Here is a 12,517-nt window from a genome sequence, read left to right as displayed (position 1 = left end):
GGAGAGTCTCTAACTCCCTATCCACAACCATCTTTCTCCCACTGCAGCCTCCCATCAGTAGACTGTTCCTCATAAGATTTAATCAGGCCTTCTTTAAACAGACCAGGAGCCTTATAGATTAACTAAGGGGAGAATTCTTCTTATGGACTCTTAGGGATCTGAAAACTGATTTTTCTCTCTTTATTCTGCTATGAAACTTACATTAAAATAAAACCTGATAGAATTCAATATTACAATGAGATTTTTTTTTTTCCACCTCTAAATCTACTCTTGGGGAAAAAAAAAAAGGATTAGAAGATAATACCGGAAGAAACAGCAGAAAAAACCCTGCTGCAAAAGCACAAATTAAATACTACCACTTTAGGGCAATTAACAACTTGTGAAAGTTACAAAAATGTTGGTTTCCTGTGAAGCTTTTGTGCAACCAGAAGTGCCTCACGCCTGCTGATAAAAGCCTATTACTCGGAAGAAGAGGAAAGACTGCATTCTTAAGAAGATAGTCATCTACATCATTCTAAACAATGTGTAAACCTGACCTTCTGGGAAGCCTTTTTGGTTTGGGCTTGTTTTCCTTGGGGGGCAAATGAAAGGATATTGCACTTCCCGAATAAGGTGAGATTTCGGACATGTCTTGAAGATCGCCACACTCGGATTTGATGAGAGACAAGGAGAGCCCTTCTGCGGTGCTGGGTGGATGTGCTGGTGAACAAGGATGGTGGCTCAGGTGGTGGGATGACATCTTGGTCCTCAGACTCGTGGTCTCCCTAGTTAAGTCTAAGGATTCAGGAGAGGCTCTGTCTTTTCCCGAGAAGGAGCCGGAGGGAGCACCTAATGGACTCTGAAACGGGTAGGCCATCAAGGGGAGGGGAAAGGGGTGGCGGAAGGTGGACGTGGTAAAGCCTGCGGTGGCCGACAGAGGCGACTGGTGCAGGGGCTGGTGGTGACCGCCGGCAGGGGGGCCGGAGGCAGACTGGTCAGATGAGTTTTTGCGGACCACCAGGGGCAGTGCTTCTGTCTGGTCTGTGGAACTGGGCATCTGCACATTGCCAAAGGTGTCCAGGGGGTTCGGAATGATGACATCGCCAAAGCACTGCAGGCGCTGGTTGGCGGTGTGGAAATTGTGGTTCTCCCCGTTGACTGCAAATCTGGCCTGGGGGATCTGGAGCGGCGGAAAGACCTGAGGAACCTGGCGAGAGGGTTTGGCGGAGAAGACTTTGACCACAGTGTCCACAACTTGCGACATGGCAGTGTTCAGTTCTTGTTTCAAGGTCTCGGCCAAATGTTTGCCTTCGGGTTGTAAGGAGTTTGGCCCGTGGTCTCTTTCTTTGTTGTTGCCTTCTCGCTTCGGCTTGTTTTCGGCCATTTCCTGCTCCCGGATCAGGGCCCGGGCTCGGTCGATGAACTGCCCCGGGTCCAGCTCGCACATCTCATTGTCTGACCTCCCCACGGAGTCCTGGGCCCTGGCATCCAGGATCTCCGAGCGCATGCTGTCTTCAGACAGGTTACCATCTTCATCATTTTCAGAATCAGTGCTGTCATAGATCTGGTAGAACTTTTCCTGCAGCTGGCGCAGCTGTTTCTGCATGTCCTCCAGCTGCTGTTTCAGCTGTCGGCGCTCCTCTCGCTTCTGTTCTTTGCGGGCTGAAACCAGCTGCTGGAAACTCTGTTGCTGCTGCTGGGGCAGCTTCTGCTTGCGTTTGTTTTCTCGGTAACTTTCTCGGGGACTCACAGACTGCGGGGCCATATCTCTTTCATTTTCATTGCCCCGTAATGCCACACTGGGGGAATGGCTCATACCCCGGATTATATTCTCAACCCGGGCGCGCTTTGCTCTCAGGTGCTCGTCACATAAGCGATCCATATCAAACTGGCTCATAGTAGGCCTGCCAAAAGGGGAAAGACACTCTGGGGGGCTGTCTCTTGAAGAGTTGCTGCATATATCCTCCTGATGTACTTCGGAGCCTGTACTAGAGAGACCGCTGGCTTGGAAACTGGGCTCCGTGCCACCATTTTTGTTCATGTTATTTTTCAACAGCTGGGAAATTATGGTTGCTCCTGGAAAAGGCATCATGGCATCTTCATATGAGTTCGCCCTCTTCAGCAGCTTGCGGAGTACATTTGACTTTTCCCCATCTGCATGCTGCACCACTGAATACTCAACATCCTGCTCGGAACCTTGGGGATTCATGGCACTAAAAAACGTCGCTCTTGCCTTAGCAAAAAATGCAGATGCTGTCCCTACCGTCCTTTTCACTCCAATGTCAACTCTTCTCCTCTTGGTTTGCCGGCTTAAGAGGGCTGTGCTGTCATGGTCAGGCATCACTGGACAGTTATTGTGCCATCTTGAAAAGCTCGTCAGCTGGGCACAGCTCAAGAATCCTGGGACCCTGGCCAACAGAACAAAAGGACTGATGAATCATTTTCTTTAAATTTCTCCAAATTTCCTGACCTCAATCCTGAATCAAATGCAAAATGCATAGGCTCTGGGATTTATGGCACATTACAATTATTGCAATTTATTATGCACTCTGCTTGAAATGAAACATTTTTAAATATTTCTGCTCCACTGGTTTAAGATGGATTAAGATTAAAAAAAAAAAAAAAAGCAAAAACTGCTTAAGCACCAGTAATATGATTCTCTTTCACAAATGCCTAAAATGATACTGTTTATCTTCAGAAGAAACAGTAGATTATAAGAACACAGCCTCTGACAACCAATTGATTAAATTTTGGGCACTGAGATTCATATTACAAAAGAAGATAAAAGTGGTCTATACTTAAGAAATAAGGTTACATTTTGAGGATGCGTGAAATTTGGATGAAAAATTCCATTTCTGCGATAAAATTATTGTGGCTTTAACACAATTAAGGGGAAAAATGACTCTAAAAATGCAAATATTTCACACACACACCCTTTATTACTGAATTTTAAAACATTTTTGTCATACGTGAAATGGGGAGGAGAACACTCCCACCAGCATCTTTCCAACATAAATGGCCAATTTAGCATGGAAATAAGTGCACAAATACTCATTCTACAAGTCTGCTTATTTAGCACAGATATGTGCTTTTTATTACTAAAATCACATTTGAAGACGGTATCTGTTGCTGGATTTTAATGTAAGTATGAGAATATTTAAAAATTTTCATGATGTCGTTTTTGATGACTTCAATTATTATAAAGTTGGACTCAGTGCAGAAGAAGGACATTGTCACATTTTAGAAATCAATCTGTGGAACAATAAATTGAGTTAGGCAAGGATAAATACATCTTCAGTGCTAGTTTTTTTTTCTATAATCTGCCAAAATAATACTTCAAACGCCTAAAGAAGCTCTTTAACATACACCATTTGTGAATCTTATTTCTTGTGCCAAATTAAAGGATGAGAAAAACACAGGCAGAAGAAAAAGACTGAAGGAAGATATATAAAGAAGAAAGAAAATAACATCAATTAAATATGTGAGAAAGGGAAATACCGTCTCTGTATATGAACTTCCATTGTTTCTTGGGAACACAATATAAAAAGGCACTTGCATGACATTTTTTGTGACGTTAACCAGCGATGCTAACCCCAAATTTTGTATAAATGTTAAGATGTCGCATCTTTTTGCTTACAATGAACGTTTTATGAAGAAAATGAAAAATTTTTTTCACACAGGGTTTATCTAATATTAAACTTCACGTTTGCTTAACAGAGCACATCTTCACAATAACAGGGTCTATTGCCAAAGGCAGCGTGCAGAGTGTTTGGAACAGCTCCCATCTCTTTCGGTTCACCTGTAAAAACATCTACGTGCTCCCTAGGACTGCATCTGTGGCTAGTTTTAAAGAATGACTATCCATGCAAATAGGCATAATTTCAGCATGAAATAACCTGCAAAAATCAAGAAAATGCTCAATGCTTAGATGGCAATGTGTATTTTTTTAAGCGACAAAGATTTCATCATGTAGCCCTTGTTCTCAGTTTTTATATGAAGATAATACATTTAAATAAAGGCTGTATCAGAGTGTCAAGAAAGCAACATGATGCTTTTTTGTATGTTTTTTTGGATGCTTGAGGGTAAAATACTTTTTTGTGTGCCTCAGGATAAAATTTCCTGAACTTGGAATGGAAACAGATCTTGATAACTTCCATGTATGGGGTTCAAAACTGAATTCAAGATGATTGTGACCCCTCACACATTAATAAATGAAATTGGTTTCAGGAATACAAAAATGCAATGGCAAATATTTCACTAACATGTTAGATCTGATAAATCAGGTGCAGCTGTCAGGTGAGAGAAAGAAAAAAGGGGAGACGGAGACAAACAAGAGAAAAGATGAATTATTTTAAAGCTCAGAAAGACTTGCATATTGAGGTGGGATGTCTTTGCGAGGAGGACTTTGTGTGTGTAGATCAGCTTTTCAAAAATAGAGTTTATTGCCATTCTTTAAAAATTTTACCTCTTGTCTTTTTGGGTGCAAATCATTTTCTCTTTAATATCACCTGAAAAGCACATAGATCACCAATCAAAATGTTGAACAAACTTTCTGCAGTATTTTCTTCCCCTGTTCCTCTTAACATCCAATCTGGGTTTTCCCCCTACCCATCCTTGCTACAGGAAGAGCATCTCTGCAACAGAGGCTCAGAAACAACACGCTGGTGTAAGAGATGAGCACAAGGTCATCCCCAGCCATCCTTCCCTTCCCAGCTGCCATTTACCTCTGCGTCAACTGCACTTCCTCTCATCTAGCCTAGGTATCAACAGCTGCATCCCTACCTCATGCCTGAGCCAAGGGGAAGGCTGTGCTCTTCCTAAGGTGGAAAGAAATCACATTCTCATCTTCAGTGGAGAATACATGTTAATTAAACGTGCTTGTTGGGTCTTTTAAGAAGAAAATATCCTGTAACTTCCTTCAAATTCACCGAACGAAACTGATTTTTGCAATTTTCTCTCAACTGGTCAGCATTCTTGGATTAAATAATGATTTGTTTCTGTTTGGGACTAAGAACATTTAAATATTTGGGGGTCTTATTGTAAAATGTACAGCTGACACATAACAATCAGGACAAAACAAATGAGAAAACTAGGAAAAATTATATAATCCAGCAAGACAAGGCATTATATTAGTAGGCGTGAATAAATAGATCTCTATGTATAGCTTTGACCTAAACTCAGAAATAAAGGTATAGTAGTCATACACATTGGGATTATAACCCATGAAGGCTATAGGCAAGATTAAATAATTATAACTGGCGGACTGTAGTACTTTATTAGCATCATGTTTCACAAACAAGATATATATACATACATATATATATATATGAATATTTTACCACATAAGAAAATGCATTGTTAAATGACTATAATGTAAATTAAATCACTTGAAAACACTTTCAAAGGTGCTTCCATGATTTCCCAATTCAGAATTTAGAGACTGCTATGCAATTAATTTATCACTGATATCATCCTGTCCATTAAGATTTTTAAAAATTCCTTTATTTCTCAATATATGTACTAAGCCATATGTTTCAACTACAATTATTACTGATTCTTATTATGTTTTAATTTTTATATTAATTTGGAGTTTAACCCAGCGATATGAACCTTTTGATCAGCACTGGTGAACATCAGTATCAGCAAGTATGCAGAAAAATACTGACGTAGCATTTGAACCCAAATGTATTATCGATTGGATACACATATTCTATCCCTGTAAACTCCTCTGTAATTAATATGAAAATCTACATAGAATATTTTTATTATTAAATATTGTGTCGTACCACTTGGCATCTAACTACATAAACACTTTAATAATTCCTATACGAAGGGTATCTTAACATTAGCAGATTCCTCCCAGAAAAAGGTAAGAACGTTCAACTAGGATCAAGTCAGATTTTAACTACTCCAAAAGATTCTTCATTAAAATCTGAATTATCTGGAGAACGTCAGATAATTTAACATGGAGAATCCTAAGGAAGCTGATGACAACGTTAGTAGAAAAGAATTTTCAGGGAAGCATTTCAAAGGAACACTGCAGTGTGAAGTAGAAAGTGCTGAAGTGTTCTGCTTTAATAAAGAAGCTATTTGGGGAAGGGGATGCAACTTTTATGCCTCGATCTGGAGTCCAGATTCTAGACAAAGAAGTGATCACTATGATTATTACTCAGATAGTTCAGTCAAATCTTTCATGAGAAGGGGAAGGGTAAGGTTGGCATGGTTTCCTGCTTGGATGATTTAGACTATCTGTCTTTGTCGATAAAATGATTTGAAGAAATTGCTCAAGCCTACACTTTACTTCTTTTAGAAAACAACCTTTGAGTGGGCCTCTGATCTACTTGGGTCAAGCCGCTTATGAAACTGCAAGTGGAAGAACACCAACAAAGAACCTTGTAAATCCATCTGGAAATCAGTAATTCAAGGGGGGCAATCAGATGATTTGATTTAGGTACTCCCCCACCCCTGCCCTTTACCAAGCTGTCCCCTTCACTGGATTTAAGAGTTCATTTCTGCTAATTAGCAACTTTTCCTTTGGAGATGTTTCTGCTCACTATCAGGCTAAGAAAGTCTTTGATGTTTATTGTGAGGAATCCACTTGACATTAGTTAATACTTAAATTAACTAACATTGTATTGTCAAAATCTTATATCAGGTTTAAACTTTCCTATGATAATAGAGATCTCAAATCAGAACCATTTTATCTTAAATTCCTCCATTCTATCAAAAATTTCATACATTTTTCACCTGCAAGATGAACACAGAGTATTTTCTGAGACATGCCTAAAATATTAAAAAGTAATAAGTCACCAAATTAGTAAATAGTGAGAAATAACTTCACGAAGAAACACTTACATTTATTTTTTTTCTGAAGAGAATTGAAATACTCTAAATGTCCTTTGAAGCTTTCGAATACACCAGGCAATAAGGTTTTAGAAATTCCTTATGTATATGTCCTTTCCAGTTTATACAGATACTTAATTAGAACCCAGTAATAATATATCATGCACAATCCATCTTCATATTATAAAATCGGTAACATTTTATAATCTTTTGTTAATCTTGAACCTAAATATTCCTTATATTTACAGTTGCAAATGCAAAACAATGCCTCTAAGAAATTCATGAAAAAAGGCCTATTTCATTTTGAACAAATAAAGAGTACGCCTGGCAGCTAGGTTATGTTTTAAGATTGTAAGTGCTACTTATAGAGGAAAGATGCGAGGGAATGAATAAAGTGAGAACAAAGATGCATGTTAGGTATGCATGACTTTTTCCCCACAAGGTCTTGGTGATTAACCTAAATAGAATTCTGCACAATGGACATATAAAAATATCAATAAGTGCCAAGCACAGATAACCCTTATTAAAAATAAAGCAAATGACATATCCACAGATGACATTTTAGTGATGAAAGAACTTCAAAAGCATCCAAAGAAAGTATTAGGAGGAACTTGGATGTTTAAGTCAAAAGAATAAAATGACACATACTATCTCATTTTCATGAAACAAGGATGATCACCCAAGCCACCAAACCAACCAACAAAAACCATTCACCATCTGATCTATTTCTATGCAACTCAAGAAGCAGCCTGTTTAAAGAAAAAAAAATTAAAAGGTCCGATTTTGAGAATCCATATACTGTGCTTACCCTGAATTCTCAATCGCTTCCCTCACACATGAAGCCACAGTCCTTACTTTCATCTATTTTACTATTGCAGAAACAGGTCCATGTTGTAGCACATGGACAGGTTAACCAAATTACTCCCCTTTTTCTTCTTCACCACCCACAGCCCATTTCATTTTGATAATGCTCAGAAGTTCTTGCAAGAAACTTCAGAGGACTGACTGCCTACATCTTGCATCAAATAGAAAAGCACAGTTACCTCTCACATACTTGAGATTTTCCTTCTCCATCAAAGTAATAACTAGGACATCTGGCACATGTCTGGTACAATGACAGGCTCATTCTACTTTATGAGAGTATTTAACATACGACCTGCAAGAGTTTATGCACATACCTATTCCTTCTGGGCAGGGAGAAAGCGCGCTAAAGAACATAAGCTTTAAAAACAGTAACACTTTCAAACTGACTTTGGTATTCTTGACAGGTACACACACCATCCATGGATGTCCAAAGCGCGCACACACACACACACACACACACACACACAAGACGCTCTCACTACTCCCCCTCCCCCGAATGCCCCCAAAGACCTGGGAAATAGGCGTAAACCAGAGGGAAGCGAAGGGAAAGTCAATCTCCCTCCACCTGCTGCCTGAAGTGGGGGTACTTTCAGCTGCCTGGCAGACAGGAGCCCGAGACACAGCCTCAGCAGCAGCCTGCCAACATCCTTAAGAAAAATAAACAAACACATACCAACTTGTCCTCCACCCCCAACCAAAGAACTCACATGGCAGGGCTCAAAACATAACAACAGCGCAGTTCCCATGAGCCCGGACAATCCTATTAACCAAGGCAACCATAAACCCATAAACCTCCGCAACCCTGGAGCACACCCTGAGGTCTGGAACTGTACAGACACACACAGACACAGAGGAAATTTGCACCTGTCTTTCTTGACATAACACACCTGTCAGGCCCTGCCCATGGCGCAGCTCTCGGCTAACAGACCTTTGTCTACCTAATCCAGGAAAGGACATTATTATAATTTTTTTTTTTTTTTTGTAAAGGAGGTTATAGATGGGAGAGAAGGGGTGGGGGGGAGAACAAGAGAAGAGACTTGTAGCCTTGACTTTGAGAGCAGGCCACCCTGTGCTTGCACTGTTATTATAAGCTCAAGGAGACAACACAGACCTTCTGGGAAAAATAAAAACAAGCAGGTGAGTTCCCAGCCTTCCCCCAGGCGGAGTGGGTTCTGGATTGCCAAGAACAGAAGTTTCACACTCCAGCCTGCCTCCTTGGGCTATTTGAGACTGTCGCTCAACCCCTCCTCCCAGGTCTTCTGTCGGCCAGCCTGGAGGACTCTCAACTTCCGAAAAAAAGCTGAGAAGTGGCGGGAGACCTGTGAGTCTCTCTCCAAAGCTACTCCCCCTTTGCCTCCCTCCCGCCCCCCGCCCCCCTCACCTCGCCCCTCCAATCCATACCCTCCACCTACGTTCAGTTTTAGCAGGAGGAGTAAGTGGCTGGCACAGCAGAAGAACCAACAATTTGCTAACCTGGGCTTTGGGTAATGTCTCCCCCCAGCTTGCCCCCGTCGTCCCCCTCCTTGCCGGTTCAGGCAAGATAGCAGCTCTTCTCGCCCCCTCACTATTCTTCCCAGTAACAATCACTCTCACCTCTTCACTCCTCCCTCTCCAGCCCTCCGGAGTGGGGCAAAATTGCAGGTACCACCCAGACGAACCAAGATCAGATCGAAGCAGCCCAACCACGTCGACTGCCAGCGGTGACTGCGAGCACATCCGCTGCCCGAGAACATCCTCTACCCCCACCCGGACCTCGATCCTTCCATCCTCCCGCCGCGCTTGAGCCCCAGTCCTCCCACCACAGGACCCCTGAGGCTCCCGGTGCCACCTTACCCTACTCAACTTGACCTAGCCCTGGGTCCTGGGAGCACAGGGGAGGGGCGCCGTGCTCGTTTCCCAGGACCATCTCTCCATTGCTCCAACCCTGATTTCAACATTTCGGCTTCGACAGCGTTTTGAGAGGAAAGTAACAGAGCGCCCCCCCACACACACCTCCCTCTCCCTTCCTCCCTACTCCCTGGCCCTCTGCTGGGGTTAAAAAGGAGAAGTGAAAGGTATGCAAATGACAAGCAAATTGGAAGCTCCTGGAAGAAAGGCAGCTATAATAAACAAGACAAAGAGCAAGGACGTGGGGACTAGCCCAGGAGTTTTCACCGGGGGAGATGGGAAGGATGAGGCTGGGAGGAGAGCGGGGATCCAGACGAACAAAAAGCGACCCGGTCCCCCTCGCGGTCCTCTCTCCTGGGAAGAGAGGGCAAGAGAAAGAAGGAAAGGAAGGAAAAGCCTCCTCCCCCTCCAGAAACAGTACACAAAAGGTGACAAGATCAGCGACAAGTCCAGCACTATCAGCCTCCCCCCTCTCGCCAACACCACCCCCCAGCCACCAGCAGGAAAGAGAAAGAAAGAAAAGCCAAGCGGATCACTTACTCGTAGGAACTGGGAGAGGCGGAGCGCTGAGTTCCACTGAGGCTTCTGCTTAGAAACTGTTTAGACACTATTTTATTATGATTCATTTAAAGAACACCATTTTCTCCTGGGGAGGGTGGAAAGATGTTTACACGAGTATGAGTAATGGGAGTCTCTTTTCTTTTCTTCTCATTCAAGAACAAGCCGGTACAAGTGATTCTGGAAAAGGGGAGGGGACTCGCGAGGGGGAGAAGATACTTACTCGGTGCAGAGAGCAGTGGGACCGAGCCTTTTTTGCAGGCGGAGAGAGGAAAACACGCGCGCGCACACGCACGGTGAGATCTTGCGGGTGATGAATATGATAATTGGACAAGGGACGGTGAGTCCGTGCGGGAGCGCGCGAGCGGGCCGACGGGGAGAATGAGGGGAGAGAGAGGAGAGGGTGGGCAGGGAGAGGAGAGGAGGGAAGACAAGAAGAGAGGAGAGAGAGGAAGAGAAGACGCGAGAGGAGGAGAGAGGAGAATAGGAGAAGAGAGAAGAGAAGAGAAGAGAAGAGAGTAGAAGAGGGGAGAGAGGAGAGGAGAGAAGAGGAGCGAAGCGGAGAGGGAGCAGGCGGACCCGGCGAGAGCTCTTTTGCGCCGCTCTGCTTTCCCCGGCTGCAATGGTGTATTATTTCAGAGCGCTCCCTCAGCTGAGGGCTCCGCTCCACAACAAGATTTACTTTAAGACACAGCTGAAGGAAACAGGAAGACTGCACGTCACAGTCTGACTGACGTACCCGGCCCCAGCACCCAATCGCGAGGCGCCTTCGGATTCAAGGGGGGATAGCGAGGCAAGAGAACTTGGGAGGAAAAAAAATATAAAAGGGGTGGGGGTGAGGGGCTGGGAGGAGAGGAGGGGAGAGGGGCCCCGCGCTCCCCTCCCCCGCCTCCATCCCCGCCCCCACCCCCCCTCACCCGCGCGCAGCCACTGCTTGGGGGCGACCGGATCGCCGCGCCCGGGCCGGAGCGAGCCATCTGCGGGCGCTGTGCAAAGCCGGCGACCGCGCGAGCGCCGCTCAGCTCACACTCGCTCTTCCAGGACGCAGGTCTCTCTTTTTTTTTTTTTTTTTTCCCCTTCATTTCCCAGATACAGCTGATCGAGTTCGCTGAGCGACAGAGCGAGTGAGCGCTCCTCGGACAGGGGTGGAGGAAGGCACAGAAAAGTATACTGGAGAAAAAGTGGAGGTTTTAGGGGTGGGGTGGTCTAAGAGGAGGGAGTGAGAATCCTCAAAACATTCCACTTTTTAAATGATCATAGCTAGTATCAGGAATACATGTCACCCTTGCTTCCTTTTAAAGGAGAGGCGGACAATAAAATACAGGTAGGTTTGGGATTAAAATAGTAGGTGTCAGAGGTTTCACACCGGCTCCGCTGCATCTGATATAAGAAGACTAGTATTGGCTGAATCCCAGTCAATCTCCCGTCAAAATTGTTAGGAAGAATATTTGTCCTTGGTTACCTCTAACAACTTTATTTGGATGGTAGGTACAGCAACCTTTACGGGGAAAAAAAATGTTACAAACAGTACCACGCGATGACGCTCAGTAACTCACTCACCCCAGAATGATTAAAGAGAGAGGTTTCAAATAGGATTTACACAGTTTTGAGCCCTGGGTAACAAACTTTAAAGTATACTCGGCAAGAAATTTCAAACGCTTAAATTTCGGGCTTCTAAGTCAAGCCATAGAAAATTCACTTTGGTTTGACATTTCTTGGACGAAAAATAACCAGCAAGACTTCTTTAGATAACGTGGCTCTTAAAGGGCTTCTTGGGATTTGAAAGTTGCTAATGCTAAAGCGCAAGAGCCCAGCCGCAGCTAGAATGTCTCTTTCACCGGGCACAGTAAACGGCTTTTAATAAAGCAAATGCGCTTATGACTTAAAGATCCTATAAAAGCTAGGACTTGCAAGGGCTGCGAAGCAGAAACATTCATACCTAGTCGATAAGACACTCATTTTTTGGTAGGATGGGGACAAGTATTTTTCGTGTGTCCCTCGAATTTAATCAGATCAAAGGTTGAATCGTGTTGCGTCGTGACAACAGAGTGTTTGTGAAGTGTGTTACAAGTGTACTGGCCGATCATTACCACCATCTTCTGCAACACACGCACGCACACACTTTTCCTAGGACACTTACAATCTCAGCCTCAAATTCATCAAACTGTGAAGTCAAATCTTTGAATAAGAATAGTGATGGTACTATGTTCGAGTCCATACCCTGTAGGAAACTTTTGGCACGGGACTCAAACATTGCAAAGAAGAAGAAAAAAAAAAATCAGGCCGGCCCGGTTAGGTGTTGGGAATAAGAAAAAAAGACTTGCTTGAGCATCTCCAGCCTTCATTTCTCCCCTTTTGCCGCCTCCTGACACTCCCCCCCCCCCAC

General features: G+C 43.6%; 1 protein-coding gene across 1 annotated transcript in view; it reads right to left on the bottom strand.

The window, feature by feature from the left end:
• Positions 1-10,249, bottom strand: part of PROX1 (prospero homeobox 1) — a 52,878-nt gene extending 42,629 nt beyond the window's left edge. The window contains exons 1-2 of the mRNA XM_079900138.1: positions 10,114-10,249; positions 590-2,387 (exon numbers count right to left, since the gene is read on the bottom strand). Coding sequence (XP_079756264.1) covers positions 590-2,387; positions 10,114-10,199 — 1,884 coding nt within the window. The 5' untranslated portion in view covers positions 10,200-10,249. The remainder of the gene's footprint in view (positions 1-589; positions 2,388-10,113) is intronic.
• Positions 10,250-12,517: the final 2,268 nt, after the last annotated feature.

The sequence above is a fragment of the Stenella coeruleoalba genome (genome assembly GCF_951394435.1).
Source record: "Stenella coeruleoalba genome assembly, chromosome: 1".
Lineage (NCBI taxonomy): Eukaryota > Metazoa > Chordata > Mammalia > Artiodactyla > Delphinidae > Stenella > Stenella coeruleoalba.
This window is presented reverse-complemented; position numbering and strand designations above follow the sequence as displayed.